The following is a 23,849-nucleotide window of genomic DNA, read 5'->3' as shown; positions in this document are numbered from 1 at the left end:
ATTTGGGAATTTTCTGCGGAAATTTGAAGCTAATCCGGCAAATAGTTTCGGAGAAATGAACGTCTTTGTAAGAATTATCCGCCACCGCCAGACACCTCTTTTTGGAAATCCTCCAGAAGATCGGCTACAAGAACAAGGAAACTCGAATTTGCAAAACGCACCGCCGATTATAAAAATACATAAAATTCTGTATGTAAATGTACATTTTTTATATTTATTTAAAAAATATAATGTCTATAAAAAAATCACATAAATCGCGTTTTTTCTAACTTACATGTGTATATAACTCACTTGACTCATTACAATTTCTTTCCACATAAACAATCGGCACTTACGAATACTTTAGATGCGCACTGTAGTAATTAGCAAATTTTTAACGCGTTGCCCTTCCCCTTAATTAACGAATAACCAATTTATAATAATTAAGCGAAAATATTGGAATGTCTCATTAATGATAGGTCGTTGATTTGGAACCTAGATGGCATTGCGTGCCTTCGCAAAGATATTAAATATATGAAAAATTGTGAATAAAAGTAGCTAATAATATTTTAATAGATTTACATAGGTATGTACATATCCCCCCGCAATGCTGAGGGATCAGCCATCTAACCTAACATAACCCACATACTTGTAGGTGCATACACAAATGTATACTATACATTCATTAGGGTAGCTCAAGTAATCTGCGTATTATGAAATTTTCTAATTTACTTCAGTTGTATTAAACAACGTAAGCATAAAATATTGCTCGATAGAGCGAGAACGTTACAATCTATAAATTAGTATGTCACTTAAGCTAGAATATTTTACTTTTATCAAAATAAAAAAAAAAACTAACTTTTCTAGGTTTTTATTGCATAAGACCTGCAATATCCAATATGGTTTCTTATATTTTCCAATTAGTGAATGTTTTATTATTATCCTGTGCATTGATCTCAAAATTTTTATCTCGATTTTAAAAATATATATAAGACTATACTTATAGCTCCAGTATTTGCTGTGAGAAAGTAGTTGCAAGCTTTGAAATAATTTGACCTACGGAAATTGCTTCTGCTTTACAATGCCTTAGAACCGATCAAGATCTGAATAGATTAAACCTATACAATCACCGCCCACACCACCAATATAGAGCTTTAATTTACATGGACCGTTTCTAGTTCCGTTTTGGCTCAGAACTTGAAAACTCTATTGCTTGATTGATACAAAATGAAGAAAAAAAAGCGTTGATTGTCAATTTAAAAAAATAAAAAAAATTATTCATAATTTTTATTTATGCATATCTATGATCCTCTAAACTTTGGGCGCTTTTTTCGTAAATTTTAGAATACACTTCTGATGTACTAGAATCATGAGGTACACCAACTCTTATTATGAGATGCCCAAACCTAAGTAATAATAGGTTATAATAAGGCGATCTCGAAATATTTTTTTTTTTCAATTTACACATTTACTTTTTTTGTCAGTTTTAAAACAACCTTATACAATTTATTTATATTTCTTGTTTCGTTTAAGTGTTTTGAGGAAAGTTGCAAAATTGGCAGTCACTGCTCAAATAAAAATCCGGGTATATTTCGATAGACCCTAATGTTGGGGTAACGGTTTTTTATTTTCTTTTATAAAGGCTGAGCTAAACAAATTTTAAAAATTAATTCTTATATGAAATGGGAGTTTAAAATGAATGGAAAGAGGGCGCCCCTAATGTTTCGAAAAAAAATCACAATTACTCGATGCAGTAATTTCGAGAATCACTTAAGTGAATTTACAGTGTGAATTTGCAATATTGCTTTATCACATTTTATTTATTGTGCGATATTAATCAAACGCTTAGACGCAGTTTTTCATCAAAAGCGAAATTTCTCAAAACTTAATTTCTCAAAGCGCTTAGATTTATTTGAGCGACAATAAAGATTAATTATCCACTAGCTAACACTAAGAAAAGGCAAAAAAAAAAAGCATTGCAAAGTGCAATCAAAACGGTGTAGATGCTGATATTATATTTTTTTGTGTTGTTATTGCAAAAAGTCACATGTTATTGTCATATTTAATTTACCGAATATCTAGAAAAAACACAAAACCGCGCCGACATATGCAGCATGAGTGACTGAGTGACGAAAAAAAAGCAAAAATAATGAAAAATTAAATGAAAAAAGCGCTTCATTAAATCATATTGTGCGCAATGCGGTGTGAAATCGCCCAAGTGGTCGCCGACAGTTTTTGCAATAGTCACAGGCAGCGACAACAACAACAAAAACATTAATAATAATAAAAGCAACAACATCCATAAGCACAGTTAAGCAGTCACAGCAGCCAAATTGACATTTAATTACAGGCTAAGCACCAACTTTACACCAGCGAAGGCACCGCAGTTGCGAGCGGTGAGCGGTGAGCGGCAAAGCGTTTGTTAAGGATGCTTAGCAGCTGGCAGTGGCGCGTTTGAGCGGTGTGATTGACCAGCAGCGAGTGCAGCAATTGTGTTAGCGCGCAAAAAGTGTTGCGCATGCGCCCTTTGATAGCCACTGTATGGAGAGGGAATAAGGCAAATGGTCCTTGGCACGGTGTAAAGAGTGCACCAAAAATGTTTGTGTGTGTGAATATATGATTTGCGATCACTTGACGGTTGGTATGCGGGTAATTAGCAGTCGCCAAGTGAATATGCATGCGCAAGTAACAGCTAAATTGTGTATTAAATACTTGGGGATAAGCTGCTAAATGCATGGCTATGCAATGGGGGAAGGATCAGGCAGCTTCAAAGGTGTTGGGAAAAAAGTGTAAGAGGAAGTGGTAAATAATATTTGAGCAAATTGTTGCGCAAAAAATATTAATTATTTTCTGCGTTTTGCGAAATTGTTTTTTGTTGCTTGTACTCACATACATACGTCTATATATATATGTATTTGCAACTACTACACATGTATGTATTTCTGTCATTTAGCAAATGTGCCTGGTTAATGGTTTGGTAACTGCGCATGCTCATTCTCATGGGCGGCCAGCAATGCGGTAGCGATAATAATTAATAAGCAATTTATGCACAAAAGTAACAAAAATTACAAGAAAAAACAAAATATAAATTGCGAAAGCAAAATCAGCATGCTGTGCAATAAAAAGAGGCGCCTCCTTTGAAGCACGGTTTTCTATGCGCTCGCACCATTATGTGATAGGCAAAACATGTGCAGAGAAAAAAAAAACGTCGAGTCACTCTGCACATATGTAGTTTTCGCCAGTAGCAACGAGCGCACTAACGGTACTTTGTGAAAACAAAAAATTCAATGAAACATGAAACGAGCAAAGCACAAACAAAACAAAGTAAAATTGCAACAAATACAAATTTGCAGAATTTTCCGAAATTTTGCTCGCCCAACCACAGTCATTAGTCTTGTGTGATGACCGATCGCTCACACATCAAACCACTGCCACTAAACACTATATCTATACAAGTGAATGCGCACCTAGAACAAGTGAAGCGACCTGCTGTGCGCGCCTGCGCACAAACATCAAAGGCTTAACTGTCCTAATCCGCATGGGTAAAGTAGCAGCAGGTTGCAGCAACAGTTTTCCTCATACATCGGTGTCAACGTACATGTGTGTGTGTGTGTCATATCAGCTCATTCAGCAGCGCTGGATTTTACGGTAATTGCTACTGACTTCGTGACTACATTTGTCATTTCTTCGTGTTGCGGTTTAGCATGGTGACCGGCTCTTTCCTATTAGCGCGCTAGGCTTAGCTGCCTTTTTCGCTGTTTTCCTTTACACTTTACCTATAAGTACACGGTAGCCTTACACATGAGAAACACATACATACACAATTTCAAATGACGGATTTCATAATTCCAACTGGCTTCGACTGTATTAATGCTTAACAAAGCATTATACACATCTTTTGCGGCATAACAGCTTCGCCTAATGGCGCTCATTTATGCAGCTACGCGCCACAAAGCGGTTATCATTACAACTCATCTGTTGATGCATAGTTATATACATATGTACATATTTATCGGCAGATCAAGTGACAAAAAGTTGACAGCCGTAAGGGACTTAATTAAATCTGTTGTCCACCAATCTCTGCACATTTCTTGAATCAGTATTTACTAAAAGAAATAAAAAAGGGAAGAGTTAAAAGTACCTACATAGTTTCTTGGAATCGGTTTTACATCAGATATTATCGGAGCCATTCTATAAGTTTGAATATTACTGTTAGTTTTCGTACTATATCTTTACCTATCATATATTTTTTTAATTGTAGTTATAGTGCTTTTCCATCGCCATTAGATCAAATTATTTACCCTTTCAAAATCATCGGGATTGGAAAAAATTTGATATTTAACTCTCAAAACAATAAAAATAAATTTTCCAACAAAAAGTTTTAATTCTTCATCAATGGTCATCGAACCATTAACTATAAAATTTATAGAAACAATTTTTATCTAGGAGCTGTCACACTCATCTCAAACCATATCAAAAGCACACCTTAGATCAAAGAGTGTTTCCATCACTTACCGAACACTATAAAAAAGAAGCTTAAGCTTGGGCGAAAATATAGCAAAAGTTACTCGAACCGGCCTTTTATATGCGTTGAATAAATTTCTGAGAAATAAAGGTTAAATATCGATTTGAAGAACAAAACCTAAATGTACTATATCATACATCGAATCCGACTCAAAGAGAAAGTGGCCGATATCCAAACACAAAATATTCAAACCAATAACATTTTAGGAAGAAATTGTTCTCCGACGTCAAATTGAATATGTCATTTACAAACTAAAATATGCGAGTTCACACACCAAACTTATTTCAAATAAGTTTATTGTGAAATAAATCGAGAATTTGGTTTCATTATTGAGGTTAGTTTTGCTCCCGTAGACTCATTCTCGGGACAAATGTCACAAGAGAATCAACTGTGAGAGCTGCATATTGGTCATAAGATGCTTATATAAACGCGAAGAGCTTTCAGTCTGTCACAAATTTGATGATGCGGCTAATTTTAGCACAATACAACCTTGACAGTTTATTAAAATTTTTAGTCTCACCGCATGTACGTATATTCGAAAGGTCCAGTTGGAACTTCTATAATTTCAGCAATACGAACCTTGCTAAGAATAAGTAATTCAATGAACTTCCTACGTTGCATACTGTTGTAGTCTAAGATGAAAATTCCGTTTGAAGGAATGTTTCTGTGATTTCCCAATAATTCTTTGTAAGAGACAATTTTTTTGGTTGAAAATTTTAATTTAGAGACAACCTACCAGAAACGACATTTTCAGAGTTACTGATAATAATTGCCTGAAAAATTAGGGAACTGAGTAATTTTTCTGAAATCATTGTCGAGAACTTAATCTTTCGAAATTCAAAAGCCGTATCCAAATAGTAGTGGCCAACATGTGTTTTGTGGTCTAAACGCTCGAGGAAATCATGCAATTTCGCAAAACATGTTTTGGTAGTTATTTACCTGATTTAGTTAGTATTTTAGCACTCATCAAAACACAATCTGTCAACGAATAACAGTCGTTTATAATTTTCAATACATAAAAGAACGTCGAAAATAACAAAACAATATAACAAAATTATTAAAACACTTGAGTGAGAAGCTTTGGAAGCTTAGAGGAAGCGGCTGAAGCTGAGCGCACTGAACATAATGCTAGACAATCAAGTCAAATAAAAAGGGAGTAAAAATGCTGGCTGGAGTTACACAGACTGGCTGCAGGAAAAAAACTTTACTCTTCAAACACTAGCAGTTAAAGACGAGTTGTCAAATCGCTGCACGAAACACAAACATACGAAGCAGCACTTAACTTGTGGCGAGAAGCAAAAGGTGCACGAACGAGTTGATGAGAGCAAATGTCTGGCTACATATTGGTTGTTGTTGTTGGTTAGTGTACACATTTCACGTTCTGATTTTATTCTGAAATTTTATGTAAACAACCAAAACAAGAACAATAATAAACACTTCATGTTGATTTTTTCTTGAATTTAATTTATTTGATTTGATTTCATTTGGCCGAACTGTTGAAGCAAAACGAAAACACTTGACACATGTATATTTGTATGATGATCCTTGACGGATGAGTGGAGAGCATGCATACATAAATATATTAACGTGCATACCTACATACATATGTACATATATGTGTATATAGATGAGCGCATATAGCTTCAAGTGCTGATAGAGACAGCGAAAAGGCGGGGAAGTAAACGGCTTTAAGCCAGAACAATTTTTTTCGGTGTAGGGACTTCTTAAAAATATGCAATATACACTTCGAAGCTTTGAAAAACATAGATAAAAAGTTTGGAGTTCAAGAAATTTTTCTTTTTATAAGTTGTTAAACCAGTTTAGAATTAAAAACAAATAGATTTTTTGGTTTAATGTACACTTAAGTGTCTTAATAAAACTATTTTATTGGTAGTATATTGAAAATAAATTATGTTTCCTGTCGAATTCGATGTGTTTTCGAAGTGAAGTCACGTGATTTTCCTGAAACTACATTTTTCAGATCAAGTGACGATGGTACTCGGAGAGCATTTACTTGAATTTTTTATCTGTGACGAGAAAAAACATTAACTTCACAGCACAGAAGCTATATGCTTTAATGGTCGATTTGAATAATTTGATTTGATTGTAGCGTTGGCGTGGACAATAATCCATGTCGAATTTCGTAAAGAGTTATTGTCAAATAAAAAAGGAACTTGGTTTTGATCGAGTAAGTAGGACAGCTATATGCTATAACGGTCCGATCTAAACAATCTCTTCAGAGATGGTATTGCTGCCTTGGGCAATAAACCATGCCAAATTTCGTGAAGATATCTTGTTAAATAACAAAGTTTTCCATACAAGAACTTGATTAGGATCGGTCAATTTGCATTGCAGCCATATGATATAGTGGTTCCGACAAATGAGCAGCTTTTTGGGGAGAAAAAGAAGCGATTAAAATTTCAGACCGATATATCGAAAACTAAGGGATTAGTTCGCCTATATACAGTCCGACAGACGAACCTGGTTAAATCGGCTCAATACGCTGATTATTTATAAATATACTTAGTGGGGTCACCCTCGTTTCCCTCTGGGCGTTACAAATTTCGCGGAAAACTTAATATATCCTGTTCAGGTTATACATATTTAGTAAATTACGAAAGTTTCTAAATATTGGCTGAGTAGACGCAATTTTGTACTGAAACATCGTTATATTAATTAATAATTAAATTTTCCTTACTCCCAAAACAGATAATCCAAGTTAGGTCTAGCGAAAGGGCTCTAGCCTAACCCATTAAAGTCCCAACAAAATATTTCTAAATGTTTCAAAGAGCTGCATATGCTTCACTTAATATTCTTCTAAAAAACACCGCTACGGTTCTTAAGTAAAAAGTAATAATATAATAAAAAATAAACAGGCACCAATTTTAATTGCACCTGAGTGTTCTGTGTTTCATTTTGTTTGCGTTTTACTTTTTTCTTTTCTTTCTTTGTAACCACTTTCTGACCTTTTAATTGTTTCATTGCATTTAAACCTTTTGTTGTTTTTTGTTAGCTGATATTGATTGCATCAAAAGTGGTACACACCCACATATACACACGAACAGTGAATTGTGTCTGCAATGCACCTTTGCACCCTCCCGCTTGCTCAACACCAATCGCACAACCATCTTGAGTCTGTATTCTTTGCACTTACCTGATGGTGACCATGATGGAATCCGGTCGCTTGACGGTGGAAAGCACTGTTCGCGCCGCCGCCAACATAACCCTGCATGCCGGCACCGCGTTGATGCGGATGATGGTGGTGGAATGGCGATGGTGGTGCTCCGGCTGATTGTAACATTATATCGAAGTCGGCTAGTTCCTCGCGTGCTTCGTCATCTAAATCGAAAAGTGGCGATGGCAATGAATTGACTTCGATCTCCGATAACGATAGATCGAAATCGTCAATATAATCTTCCTCAGTGTTGTCCTCTTTGTGTTTGGTAGTGACGTCAGTGGTTGTGCCGAGTGTTTTCTTAGTTAAATCTTCGTCTTTGCCGTTAGATATGATAGCACTGGCGTTGTTGTTGTTGTCGCTGCTATTATCGTTTATCTCGTCTTCCTCGGTTTCCGATTTGGTTTTGTCGTTGTTATTGTTATTGTTGTTAGTTTTGGCAGCCGCAGCTTTCGATGTTGATGCGACAGAATCGTTTGAGCACTGCGTGAGTAGAATGAGGTAAGGTTAAAGCTTGTACAATTCTTGTATGTAGAAAATTTAACACAAAAGTTGATAAAAATGTCCAGATAAATGCTAATGAGTCGAATTTAAACTTATTTTAAAATTGTTTTTAAAACATTAATGAGCATCAATGTCCTAAAAAAAAATTATAGTTTGAGCTTAAAAACGAATCATTTCGGTAAAATTATATTTTGAGGTTATAAATAAACAATCTCGAAAAAATTATATTTTGAGGTTATAAATAAACAATCTCGAAAAAATTATATTTTGAGGTTATAAACGAGCAATTTTGAAAATATATATTTTGAAGTTATATACGAACGATTTCAAAATATGTATATTTTTTGAGGATATAAAAAAATTTAATTTTGAAGTTGGAAACGAACAACTTCGAAACAAATTATATTTTGACATTAAAAACAACCGGAAACGAAAAATTTCTAAAAAGTAATTAATATACAATTCATGTTACAAAATCGAAAAAGAAACAGATTAAGTAATGAAATTTAAATAATTGACATATACATATATGTCAAAAGTTCTGCTGGTAAAAATTTTCATAAATCCCCCGAAAACAATTTTTTTCTTATGTTTTTTCTTTTAGTTATATTACTTCTTAACTTACCTCGCTATTAATATTACCGAATTCAGCCAATTGTAGTACGTCGTTAAGAATTTCGTCCAGTGGCAAACGTATATATTCACCTTTAATTACAAAAAATATAATTTTAGAATGAACAAAAAACTACAGATTTGTAAAATATATATATATGTTGGAATAAGTATCTGTTTATGGAAGTATATGCCGTGCCGTATATATGTAAGCCGCGTATTATTTTGAATAGTGTTACTATTATTTCAAGTATGAAGAATTACAAAGTTATAAATATAATATAAACAGTGAGAAACAAAAGTCGCCGACACATTCGTATCTCAAACGACATTTAAAGAAAACATCAAGTACTAAAATTAAGTGAATCTGGGTGATAAACCATAAAATAAGAATAATAAACAAATATATTAACCACATATGAAAAAACTGGCACTTTTACTCTCCATAGAGCGGTTCATTTGTCTGAATTGCCGATATCGGAACACTATAGCATATAGCTGTCATACATACTGGCCGATCTAAATGGAGTTCTTGTATGGAAAACTATTTTATTTGACAAGATATCTTCAAGAAATTCTACATAGATTATTGTCCAAGGCATACTTATCGTTCGAACCAGTATAAGTATATAGCTATTATACAAACTGGGTTCGGCTGTTTAAAAAATTGTGGTCTGCTTGCAGCACAAACGTGTTTTTTATTTCTCAAAAAATTAAGTGAAACACTTCCAAGAATTCACTTCAACTGCTCATTTGCCCAATTGATCGATTTCGGCAAAGCAAATAATTAAGAACAGCACACACATACATACACACAAAATGAAAGCAAATGCAAGCGTGTAAATATTTTGATTGACAGTAAGAAAAAAATGCATTGAAAAGAAATTCTTGAAGAGCCCCTCACATTCAAAATAAACAAGAAAGGATACTGCAGTGACTAAATTCCATAATGATTACGTGCTCGGAGCGCAGAGCCAGCACAAACAAATTAATGCCCAAGAGAGCGATCAATTTTTGGTAGTGAGTGAGTATAAAATGATTAGAAAAACCGTTTATTTTGATAAACAAATAACGGATATTTATACAAAATATTTTGAGTGCGCATACCGATACCTTTTCACAAGATTTCGAAAAATGAAAGCACGAAGTACTTATTATAATGGACATCGCTGTGGGAATACGCCATTATGACTGCCGTGAGATTTCTACGGAGCCATTTTGACCAAGTAAATATGCACCAAAATAACGCCCAGTAGTGGCTACCGTTTACGAGGCACAACAAGCAAACCCCGCTTCCATTGAATGCAGCTTGAGAAATGCGCGGTATGAAAACACCTTGAGCGCAGGCACAGCGAGAGTATACAGTCTCTAGATAATTGCTTGAATGCTGGGATGCTCGCTTAGAGCGGCACACCGGTAGACTCGTTTAATGTTTAGTAAAAATTTATGTTAAAAACGCGCATCATTAATCATAAAAACTCAAGTTTCAAAACTCGCACAAAGCAACAACAACAAAAAAATCTAAAATATGGAAAAAGTACGGAAGCAGATGCAGATCGCTAAACCAACAATCCATTGACAGAATGCGATTATTATTATTTATGATAGCAAAACAGATACACACACACACATATATACATATGGACATGTCGATATTTATAAGTATGTAGGTAGTTATGTATTTACGTACCCAAGTACATATGAAAAATTAATAAATTTCTTTTGAATAGCCAACGGTGGAAATTTTCGCTAAATCATTCTTACAACTCTTGTATCAATTACACATTATCGTTGCACATACATTCAAAAATATGTATATATAGAAATATATAATATAAAGAAATATATTGCATGTACATATATACATATATACGTGTAAAAAGCAGCTGTTTTATAAGCTAAGTTAGCTTAAAAGCTGCAATCCGCTAAATATGAATGAAAGTTAGACCATTTACATATATAAATAGACATCGTCTGAGTCGACTTAGCCATATCCGTCTGTTTGTCCATACGCGGATTAATCCCTAAGTTTTTGGGATAACGATATAAAACATCCCTTTCACCCAAAAAATCTGCCCATTTTTCCGAACTGCCGAATGCACCTGTTATGGGTATTATAGCTTCCGTGCAGCCGAAGTTAACGTTTTTATTGTTTTTTTTTCTTATTCAAATAGCTAGTTACAACAATTTAGTATAGCAAATTTACACAAGCAAGCCAAATAAACAGTTTCGATAGAGCCTATTGCCATATAACCAAGCAAAAGCAGCATAACTTCGCACTTAACATGCGACATTATCGACCAAAAGCATCTAGTAAGCACAAAACAAGAACTTATTACAATTGCATGACAAAATCTATAACAAACACAGGCGCCCATATACATATGTATAAATGTAAATATATTTTTTTTATCAGAAAATTACTACTTAACATCGCCAAGTAAACAATGGCTGCTTGAAAATCCCCAAAAAAAAAAAAAGAAAAAACTCGAAAAATTCTGTGGAAAAAATATAGTGGGCGAAGCATGTCAGGTAGTATGACAGACAGCCAGCCATGTAGTCGTTTAAGGTTAGAATGAAAGAACCAAGTACTTGAATAGGGTCAAAATTAGAATAAATATGCCTTGCTAGAATACAAAATAGTTACAATAGAAAGGGCAGCTAGCATTAGAATTATTCAACAAACTTACACCATATGCTTTTGTTGTTGTAAGTTGGGTAAGTGATGTAGTTAGGCTAAACCACCCCCAATCAAACAACTGTTGGCTTTACAAGACAAAACTATATTTTAAATATAGTTATGCTTACAATTGCCAATAGCAGTTGTGTTGTTGCAGTTTTACGCATCCACCTTCGTTTTTCTTGCTGCTTCCTACTACTTTTCCCTTTAGTTCCTTTTCTCTTTAACGCTCATCGTGGCCAAGCCATATTTTTCCAAGCGTTTCGACCATAATTGTCGCTGTTATTTTAGGTCGTTTCTCATTCGATTTAGCCCTGCTGTTGTTGTTTTTATTCTATTTCACTTATTTAATTCTTTTTTGGTTCTAACAATTCTAGGACATATGAATTTCGAGCAATATTCAAAGTTTTTGTTTGTTTAACGCTTACGCACAACTATACATACCCACATTTATACACACAAACCTACACATATATACATACATACACAAGTTAACACACGAGCATTTGAGGCACTTTAGTGCCCATTCGACACAGAAAGGTGTTTTAGCAACTGCGCCCTATGAAAACATTATTCAATTTGTAGCTGGCTTTCCTGCACTTACACACATACACTGTGTTGTTTTATGTGTGTGTGTTTTTGTTCGGTTTGGACATTTTTGTTCGAATATTTGTATTAAAATATTGTAGTTTTTGAATAGTTTTTGTATATTTGTCAGCAGCAATTAGAAGCGTTCGCTGGCTGGTTAGGGCAGGGTTGAAATATATACAAACCTATATATTGTACATATGTATGTGCATACTTCCAAACATGTGTTTCAAACAATAAGGAAATATTTGTTTGGTATAATTGCTATATATTGTCTATTACACGAGACAACTTTATTTTTATTGGAGGGGTGAACGCATACAATTCTATTACTTTGGATTTAAAGGGGAAAAATAGAGTATATATATATACGTATACATATACATATGGTATACTCCCAAATAATAACACCTTGGCCATCTCAACTACGCCATGCTGTGACTGAGGCTGATTTAAAGCCAAATGAAATTTTAAATAAGTTAAAAAGAAATATTTATTCTAATTTTTTTTAAAATTTTTTTATTAAAATTTTTGAAAACTTGAATTGAATGAAAGGGAAGAGAGAATTATATGCAAGCGAAAATACATTAATTAATATACATTAATTAAATGTATTCAATGGTTATTGTGTCCATCTTCCTTAATTGATCATCTATCAACCCGAATTGAAGCGATTTATTTAATTAGACTGGAGACTGGTTTTGCTGCAACAGGACCATTTCGCCATTGACTTCACAGTCAAAATGGGTGATCTTTTTGATGAACAAACGTTTTTTCAACCAACAAAACCGAAAAGTGTATCGCTGAAATTTAAGTCTTGCATTATTCTGTGCAATGCTTCGAGTGATTGTTGGGGTTTGATTTTTTTTCTAGGCATTTGGTATTAAAAATTAGATTGAAAAAAAAATTTTTTTTAAATCATGAAAACATGCTTATGTTTAGACATTTTTTTTATTTATGAATTGCTATATCTTTTAAGTTGGATTACGCTGGACACAGTGTGCTAAATTTTACAAAAATCGGTTCAGCAGTTCAAGAGTATACCATGGACAAAACGAACAACAACGAGACACGTAATTTTTATATATGTACAAGTACATATACGTGTAGATATTTCGTTTCTATTTTTTATTTCGAAATTTAACTTGCAGTTGAAAAACAATTTACATAGGAAATACAGTACAACTTTTATTATTTAAATTTTTTTTTTCGATTGAATTATATATTGTACATACATACATGTACATATATAAATTGTATATACGGAAATTGTTTTCGAAATAGTTCTTAAACATCTCAATATGTTTGATTTAATTACATAATTTACTAGAAATGAGTTTAATAAAACATATGAAACGTTATGTAGGTTCGGGAATGTCCAATGAAGGAGTTTAACGGCAGTATGCTAACTGCTTTCTGTTATTGCAATTGTACATCAAATACAAGTATATATGTTTCTGCATAAATAAATAATTTACGTTATAAAGAAATGTTTGGAATGAATTTTTTTTTTTTTGGTACAACAACAACAACATAGGCTGTATTGCCGATAAAGATTTTTATTTTGTATTATTAGCAATAACATTTTTTCATTACATTTTAAAGTAAATTACCCCTAGGCATATCTTGAAATTGTTGTTTTTCTTTCGAAAAATTGGAAATGAAAATTATTATATTATAGGTATGAACCAAATAAATAAAAATATGTTTACACTAGACGGCCGCTTAAGTAGTCATTCGTTTCGACAAAGAACTTAGAGATCAAACAAGAATTTACCAAAGCTCAAATTGATTGGACACTCCAGAAATCAAAAATTATTTTATTTTCGGATGTTTCGTTGATGAAAATAAAATACTTTTTTCATGTCAATATCACATGATGATAATTTTTATAGCAACTATGACCTACGGTGGTGGTAACATACTGTTCTTGATCAGGCCAATTCACAAAATAACATATGTATAAATCGGGCCGAAACGATTAATGATAATTAATACATCTCCAACTAAAGTAATACCTGCTGCCAAGGCAAAGACATGTTGATTTAAAGTGCCTAGGTTGATCATTCCTTTGATCTCGACCAACATTTTTTATGTTTATTTCATTACTTTTAAGCGTTCATTACTATGAAAATAAAATGTAGAATAGCAACTCTAGTTTTTGACCAATACTGTATATAAATTAAGGAATTATAATAAACTAAGCGTTTCATTAACTTTTTCAAATGTATATTGAAAGGAATTCTATGTATAAATCGCGTCGGCTTTACTATATTAAATTTAAAATGCCGTGCAAACTGCTCACAGCAGTAAATCGCGATTTTGAGGAATTCATTTTTTGACAATTGATTTGGTGTGAAAAAGTAAGAGGTAATAATCTTACAAGTATATTGCATAATTATTGAAGTGAATAAATCGGAAACATATGTATATAAAAGTAGTAATTAGCTTTCAATTAAGAATAACGAAACTAAAAAAACACTTTACTTTTAATGAAGACGCTAAGTCTTAAATATATACATATGTGCATGCAAAAAGATCTGCTTATTTATCTATATATAGTTATAGTATATTTATGTCAGCATGTCATTCACTTCGCATTCGCAAACGATTGAATTATCTCAACATACATACAAACATACAAGCGCATATATTCATATATATATTTCAAGTGCATTTAAAAACTCAACATAATTGCAAGCAAAGTTAAAATAACAATAATAATAAAAACAACAAATGCAAAGTACAAAAGTAAATAGTATAAATATTGAGTAAAAAATCGTAATTTATTTATATTGTGATTGATACGCACCTAAATTTCAATTGTGAATGCGCATGTGTGTATAAGTGTTTGCGATTTAGTCCACAAAAAGGGTTACGAATCGGTGACACAATTGTTGGATTGTCGCAAAATTTCGACTGCGCAATGTTAAAACTTACGGTTGCATAACACAAAGCGCACACAATAAAGGTCCGTTTGTTATTATTAGTTGTTGTTTTTTGTTTATTGCAAATGTTGGTCACACAAATATGTTGCACACAAAGGGTTACACAAAAGATGCTGGCAATATAAAGTATGTTTTACAATTATTTGTGAGACACTTTTTGTTGTTTTTGGTGATATTGTTTGCAGATTTGCTTACTTTGATTTGTTATTTTTATTTAAAAAAAGTTTTTGTTTTTGTTTGTGGCAAGTTGGGTATTAATACTTTGTTGCTATTGATTTTTGAAACTTTTTTGTTTTTGTTGTGTCACAAGTTTTTAATATTTGTTTTACTATGTAAATACAAGTTTTGAATATTTTTTCAAATATATATTTTTACTAAGTAAAAAATACAAGTTATGAATAATGGCTTGACACAGTTGCACAATATTTTTCAAACATTTTTTAATTGAAAATCAAATGTTTGGATTCAATTTAGAAAATTTTTCACACAATTTCAATTTTTTATGCTCCAGTTTTCTTGCAACTGCTGGACTTGCAAGCCGTCGGCTATTTCTCCACGTTTACTCTGCAGCGTTTTTACAAGCTGACACTTTACACGCCCGAAAGCAAGTGTTTCCTTGCAAGGATATTTTCTTATCGACACTGTGACGTTCACTACAACTCGAATTGCCGTCTATTGCGCAAAAGTCACAGCACTACACAAAAAATAACGGCTCAGCTCCAACGACAATACATATTTATGTGTACATATTAATATTTGGCGGTGGCGTCACCACATCACTCTTTCCAATTGCGTGTCTGAAAACCGAACTTTAACGCCGGCGAATTGCGTTTACACGTTGGCTTAGTCGGTTAGTTGTTGGGAGGTTTATGCGTCCACCATCGACCGAAGTGCGTTCAAGTATAAAAATTTCAATTTGATTCTAAATAATTGGCCCGCAAATGGCGACTCGCGATGGCGTTGGATAAACATACATGCATGCAGACACATTCACACACGCACACAAATACGAATATTAAGCAATAAGAAAATAATTGCCGTCAGCGACGACGCTGCTGCTGTCGCTCAGCTATAGTCAGACGCGCAAGCAACAAGGCTACAACCGGTATTCATAAACATACTCTCGAATATTCCCCAACCTCTGCTGCAGCAGCAGCCAGCGTCAACGTCGCTGCAGCAGCATTTTATTGGTATCCAAATTCGTATTGGATATGTACGAGCGAGAAGCATATAGAGAGCAGCAACGGCGCACATGCGCACAACACGCGATATTGTTGGCAAGCACAGCAACATCACACAAAACAATACTCACACAGAAAGCAACTGCTATTGCGCTGCTGCGAGGGTATGAAATAGAGGCGGAGTCTCATTGGCGTTCACACCATTTGTTCAAGCAACGCGCTGATTGTTCGCTGGCCTAACCGAGCGCTCGTGCGCGCTCGTGTGAGTGTGTGCGCATATACCGGTTCGCATATCCAAGCGCATGGTGTGTGTGTGCTTATGGTGGTTGTGTTGCTTGTGTGCCGCCATCCATTTTCAATATGGATGCCGCTGCTGTGCATCCATGCAGCTTTAACTTGACTTCACAGCAGGAACAGGTTTCTTCTTTCTTTCTTTTTTTTTGTTCCAGTAATTTTCGTAGATTGTAACATGTTTCTTTCTGGCTGCCTCTCTGGGGCTTTTATTGCTCCCCAAATTCTTTGCGGCATTTTGCTGCTATTATACACTGGTAAGCAGAAATGTACTACTTAATATTTATGTACATATGTGTATTTGTACATAATTGGAATAAAAGCGCTACTTATTTCGAATTTCAATTCTTTTTTTTTCAATTTCCAAAAGCTAATTTAAATGCTTATACCGGGGATATTATTATAAATGGGTTCAATGTTCACAAGAAATCAACTTTCTGGAATGCTAGCTGATTCAACGATATTCACACACATATCTACATAAATATATTTGGAGCTACCATCGGTGAGCTATATTTATTTTGGTGTTAGTTTTAGGTTTTGAATGTTTACCATATGTGCATATATGTAGAGTAAGAGCAAAGTTATTTTAATTATATTTATTGAAGATTTGGAAATAATTTAGTAAAATGATCGCAAATGCCGAAAAAGTTCAAAGATAAAAGAAAATTGCTATCTTACTCGTTGAACTTGTATGAGACTCTTCACTAATTTTTAAGACGCAACGCTTAAGTGATTGCATCCGGATTTCTGGGAAATCCTCCAATAACCCATGTCTAGTTTTGTGAATATATGTCGTCAATTATTTTCAGATCGATATCTCAAAAACTGAAGGACACGTTCGCGTATATACACACATATAGACGGACGGACAGACATGCCTAAATCGACGTAGCTCGTCAGGCTGACCATTTATTCATATATATGTATATTTATTTAATAGGGTCTCTGACGTTTTCTTCTATTTCTTAAACCGTAAATTACTATCGTACATATATTGCTCTTAATGCAACAAACATACCCATCTTGTGTCAAGAAAATCTAGACCACGTAATACCGCTATTAGTGTTGACAAAATCATAATACGGAAGAGCAAAGCCGATCCTTTAAAATCAGCCAGAGGTATTATGTTCGAAATTAATGAAGTGTGTATGTGTTTAGAAAACTTGTAGGGAGACGACTCAACGAAATTCAACTTTTGAAACAAATTAGCAGGAAGAAATCACTCCTGTCAAAACGATGGCATATGCATAAGCTCACACCAATAAACCATTACAGTTTTAGAAGAACGTGCTTTGGAGCGAGGAAACTAAGATAAATAGGCTAGGACTAGATGGAAAAACAATTATATATCAGCCACAAGGTCAAGCCCTTAACCTAAGGTATGCCACAAAAAAACATTAAGCAGGGTGGTGCAAGTATCATGGTATCATGGGGTGCGTTTTCATGGTATGCCGTCGAGCCAATTCTTTGCAAAAATTACTACCTTTTCAGAAACCTGAAACAATTCCTTTGTGGAAAGCGTTTTTTGTCGAATAAAGAAGCTATTACAGCCGTAGAGGGATATTTTGCAGAGCTTCCAGGAAGTCATTACAGGGATGGTATAAAACTATTGGAGGATCATTGGATTAAGTGTATTGAAGTTAAGGGAGATTATATTGAATAAAAAAATATATTACGTACCAAAAACAGTATTTTTTAATTTTGAGCGTAGAAATGTTTCAACCAATCTGTACATATGGAGTCTAAGTCGATTTTCAAGATTTCTTTCAAACTACTCAACCGAACTTAATGAAATTTTACACAGGTCCTCGAGATATAATTTACAAGGTCCTGTATCCAATTTTTTTTTTTTCAATTACAACTTACGAAAAAAAAGGTTAACAAACATAAAAGTTTCACCTTTTTCTTTTTACCTTCGTCAAATATCTGGTTCGTTGTCTTAATTGAAACACATATTTTTTGTTCTAAGAACTAAAAAATTTTAATTTTGATTTATAGCTGCAAATAAGCTCTAATTGCATAAGGCAAAATAAAATGTTTACTAATTAAAAATTAAAATAAAAAATATAGAACACAGCTAATTTGCTAAAATTTTATTGACCTACATCACAGCGACATACACGAACAGCCATGGTACGTACATATACTTATAAAATGTAAACATGATTTTAACCAACTCATTTTGAGTGACTTTTGAAATGCGACTTTTTGAGCATTGTTTTCTACTATTTTTGTTGTTGTTAAGTTGGCTTTTGTGCTTTGCTATTTGCAAATATTAGCTATCAATTTCAAAAATAAACCATTAATGGACACCTTTTTCCATTTGCTTACTGTAAACACCTTCGAAAATGATATGCATAGTTTAGCATGGCATACATACATATGTACATACAACTGAGAAATTCTTGACCTAAAGATAGTAAAGCATTAGTATTTATATTTTTTTACCAATTCATTGTGATCATCATGATGCTTGCGCTTTTTACCAAAAAACAACAAATATAACAACAACAGAAATGCCAGTATGGTGTTATGAATTCTGTACCGGCGCGTCATACTTGTACATAAAAGCGGCACAAGGTACGCGCACCTAGTGTAATGATGATGTCTGTTGTGACCGCTTAACGCATATTGTTGTTGCTGGTGTTGGTGTCGCTGTCGTTAAAATTGCGGTAATTGTGGTTATGCTATGTCAGCTGGCAATGGCTGACAAGTGATTTTAATATTCAAATTCATTCATAAATTCAATAAAGTCAGACTCAGAAATACTATGGAGTGAAATGGAGAGTACTCCGGTACTGTAGATAAGCCCCGCCAAAGTCGACGAAATGCGAACGAAATGAAGTTGTGAATGAGTGAATGACCGGTGAAGCGACCAAGCGGTGGCCAAACGCGTTCGACCCACAACGCAATGAATTGCGAACAGCAAACCAAACAACAACACACGCACACCTCTTTTTCGGTTTTTTACAGCTTTATTGTTGTAATATAATAATAAAATTTTCAATTTACGCAAGTTCATTGTTGACAACAAAGTTATCATATCACGCCTGCTGTTGTTGTTGTTGTTGTGTCTGACGAAATGGCCATCTGCCGCGCTAGTAAGTAGACAAACAGCTGCTTGTTTTTTGTTTTTGTTGTATGATGGTGGCTTTTGCTATTTGGTGTTTGGCAGCAACATCATTGATGTTGCCTCTAATGACGTTTAAAACTGGAGCGGGTGTTGTTGGTATTACGATTTTTACAGGCGTAAATATAAGTTTATTTTGGTTAATAATTACGTCCCAAAAATGTTTGCTGCTACTGATGTTAGTAACTGTCGATAACTTTCAAGCTTTACAGTTTTTCTTCGATATATTTGAAAACGCAAGCCAGGCGGCTGAAGACGCGTTCATGGTACTGATAACATGTAATGATGTAACAGCCAAATAAGGACAATTTTGGTCTTGTCGATTGTTATTTTGATATATGAGATGCACCACGTGCTGAAAACCAATTGTCGCAAATATCGATAAAATAGTGCAAGCTGTCGAGTTCGACGGTTATGTAAGCACAGTTCGATTGCTCATGAGCTAAACATTGCACAAAAAAACTTTGAAACTAATTATATAATGCTAAAAAACCGCATGGACGGACTTTATAACTGCTAATCGCAACAAAATCTATCCATTTCTGAAGAAGGGTTTGCTGGGATTGGCAGGGAATCATTTATTATGAGCTCTTCCTAAGCTAAGCTCTCAATTCGGCCCTGCATTGTCAACAATTGGATTGGAGAGAAATTATGTACAAGGCCTTACACATCGATAGTGACTCGCCAAAATCTCCAGGAGCTTAGTTAGGACGTTGTTATGCATGTACCTTATAGACCTGGCCTTACACCAAGTGATTACTACCTGATACTGTTTATGGCGAATGATTTTACTGGTGAAAAATTCGTTTCAAGATAGCCTTATGAAAATCCACTGTTCCAGTTTTTTGACAATAAGGACGAGTATTCTATGGGACCTTCAAAAACCTTCAAAACGTCAACACAAATGTTATCTAAATCGATTAATTCTAGCTAAGCTAAGTAAAATCCCCGATTGAATGCAAAAATAATTGTTTTTTTTTTGCTTCATCTAAAAAATACCGTACGTACAAAGTTAGGAAAATGGTTATAAAAAAACCTCTCAATATTGAAGGTTAAAAATTGTAAACATTTTTTAAGGGTTAGCCCAAAATAGAATTTTCAAAAAAAATTTTTTTTTGACTTAAAGTAGACTTTAGGATTCAAAAACATAATTGAATTATTAAAATAGTGAAACAACAATGGATTGGCTTTCCCTGTCTAATACCGTGGAAGCATTTGAGTTAGTCAGCTTCAGAACGAAAAACATTAATTTGTTGAGATCCCGTTTTTTATTTTGTATCGGGTTTTAATATGTCATGATCATTTTTTTTTTCATTGTATTCAGTAATGTTTCCGATTTCGTCAGGGAAAGATATACGCAAGAACAACGTTTACAATTTATTAAATTTTATTAACAAAATAATCCTTCCCCCATAACGATTTTTTTAAGAAAATCCTCATCTCCGATGAGGCTCACTTTCATCTAATAATAATAACAATAAACAACACTGTCGATTCTGGTGCGAAGAAAATCCACAAATTATTCATAAACAAAAATTACATTCACCTAAATTGACAGTATGATGTGGTTTTTAATCTGGTGGTATCAGCGGCCGGTACTTTCGAAATGGAACTTGTGACACGTTACTGTCAATGGAGATCTGTATGGATCGATGATAACCAACTTTTTATGGTCGTAATTGGCAAGTTGATCTGTACAACAATCGAATTACTGCGAGAAAAGTTTGGAGACTCGATAATTTCAAATAATTGTCACATTGAATGGCCTCCAAGAAGTTGTGATATAACACCGCTAGACAACTTCTTGTGGAGATATTTGAAGTCATTGGTCTTTAGCAATAAAACAGACACGCTTCAACCCTTAGTAGTCAATATTTAACGTGGTATTCATGACATACGACTTTATCGATTATACTACACACTGAATAAAAACCATTTGACCATAGGGTCTGAACCTAATTGTTCTACAAAACGACCTTCTAAGTTAACTTAAAACTCTAGTGAATATAATCTTAAATTTTTAAAATATCTAAAAGTCTTGAAAACCACCACAGGAATTATACAAATTAAAGTGTTAAGACAATTTTATTAGGAGGTTAATAATTTCGACAAGCAGTAAATTACTATATATTTTCTTGTTGTAATTTGCGTAAAAAAATGCTAATAAAAGCTATTTTAAACTTACATAACAGCTACTTTAGCATACCACCCTGTGCCAGATATTTAGAAACCTAAAGCCGGTCACTAGACTGGTTCACGTCAGTTTTCCATGTCATCATAGAAATTTTGAAGGTCTCCACTATTGTGTTGCGGTATTGTTGATACTGTTATTCTTATTTGTTTTTTATTTTTTTGGTATTTCATTACAATAACGCCAATGATGACTTTAGTTGTGCTGATGACTGTGTCGCTTTCGCACAAAACCACTTGACTAGTGATGATGGCACAATTTAACGGTGACTTTGCCACACCAGCATGCCAAAACGGCAACAACAAAACGTCGAAAAGCGAAAATGTAAAACACTTTTAGTTTCAAAAAAAAAAAAAAAAAAATATTTAGTGTTACATTTACAAATGCAACTCATTAAAAGCCACGCACTATCATCATTACAAGCCAAAAACAACAAAAAATGTATAAATAAAAATTGCAAATGGTGAATGAGCCAATTTTATTTCATGAGGGGCATATGCAGAAAAGTGAGTGGATTTAAAATGAATGAGCAAAAAACGCTTCAATGGCAATCACCGGCGCATTCCAACAAGTGTTGTGGAGACAACAACCACATGCACGCTTTCAATAGTTGTTAGACACTTTTCAGCGCTCGCCTGAGCGTAGCGGCTTTTGATTTGTTTTCAACACCGGAAATTGCGCTGTAACGCTTTGCAGCGGCAACAATAGAGCGTGCAGCAACGAAACGCAACACGGCCGCCATTTCGGCAACCACAGCGACCGACATTGCAGCAGCGTTGGTTGCTCTTTCATTTGCCGACCGAACGCCATTTTCAGCTAATTGAGTTGTAATTATGCCGCGCATGCGCATTTTGAATGCCAAACGGCAGGCTATTCAGCATCTGCTACAGTTGAAGCGAAGCTTATACGAGTACAAGAAAAAAACAAAAGAAAAATAAAGTGCGTAAATGCAACAACAGTGTTGGGCCCATCGCTATTCGGCCTAGCGACAATAGTATATACTCTTGTTTTTTTTTTGTTCATTTCTATTTTTTTTTTTTTGAATAATTATTCGCGAACATTTTGTTGCTATTTTGCTATTGCTGGCGTTGCCAATTTACAACAACACTTCACTTCAAAAATGTGCTATTGAGCTTACTGATTGCCGCTCGCAATGCGCAGACGCGGTCGGTTAGTCTCTTCGGCGGCGGTGCGTTGGCCTATTAAGTTTTATAGTGATTTTTTCTTCTTCTATTTCGTTCGTTTCCACTTCGAGTTACTGTTGGCAAGCCAATTGAAGTAATTTTTTAATTTTTTTTTTTGTTTTTCAATTCTTCGATTTGATTTTATTGTATGTATCACTTATGTTGTTATTTTTTACTATTTAACAATACGCTTATTTTATATAATTGGCTTAATTAAAATTGATTTGGTAATAAACAAAAAAAAAAAAAATTAATTGAAAATTTTATAATTGCACTTGAATGGGTGATGGTGAGTGGCTATTTGGCGCACTCATTATTTTCAATTCGAAATGGGTTAATAATATGGCATCATTATTAGCTGTATATCTACAACTATCTACATATGTATGTATGTATTTATGTGGATGGCCTGTGGATTTGTGGGATATATGTAATGCTAGCTATTGCATTTTGTGCAGGATATGACTCGATTTCGGAAGTGGAAATTAACCACTGGGTAGAGTGCTATTGGAAATTTCGATTACCTTCAATAACTGTGCTTTATGATTAAGGGAAACAATATACGCAAACATGACTGTTGCTACTATGGATTTTGATTCCTTTTTTGTTACAACTAAGGTTCGAAAAGGAGCTCGATTTTTGACCAAGAAGCAGAAAATATATTGATGATGTACGTCTTGTTTTTATATAGCAATAGAAGTGTTGTACCGATGTTAGGTTTCCTCAGAACAGGAAACGGATTTTACGCAGCAGCTTTTTTCTTGCATTACACTAATATTTTTCTTCACTGAGCGTTGAAGAGAACAATACTTAATTTTTTATTTAAAATTTAATTTTGACCGAAATTTCAACTTCCCG

At 34.0% G+C, this 23,849-nt stretch overlaps 1 protein-coding gene across 10 annotated transcripts in view; it reads right to left on the bottom strand.

Moving 5' to 3' along the window:
* Positions 1-23,849, bottom strand: part of cnc (NFE2 like bZIP transcription factor cap-n-collar) — a 127,276-nt gene that overhangs the window by 21,765 nt on the left and 81,662 nt on the right. For all 10 annotated transcript variants that reach the window (XM_070105534.1, XM_036361616.2, XM_070105535.1 and 7 more), the window contains 2 exons: positions 8,809-8,888; positions 7,659-8,162 (listed from right to left, as the gene is read on the bottom strand). In XM_070105534.1, coding sequence (XP_069961635.1) covers positions 7,659-8,162; positions 8,809-8,888 — 584 coding nt within the window. The remainder of the gene's footprint in view (positions 1-7,658; positions 8,163-8,808; positions 8,889-23,849) is intronic.

Source organism: Bactrocera oleae, chromosome 2, assembly GCF_042242935.1.
Source record: "Bactrocera oleae isolate idBacOlea1 chromosome 2, idBacOlea1, whole genome shotgun sequence".
Lineage (NCBI taxonomy): Eukaryota > Metazoa > Arthropoda > Insecta > Diptera > Tephritidae > Bactrocera > Bactrocera oleae.
Note: the sequence above shows the minus strand (reverse complement) of the source record. Positions and strands in the feature narration are given on the sequence as shown.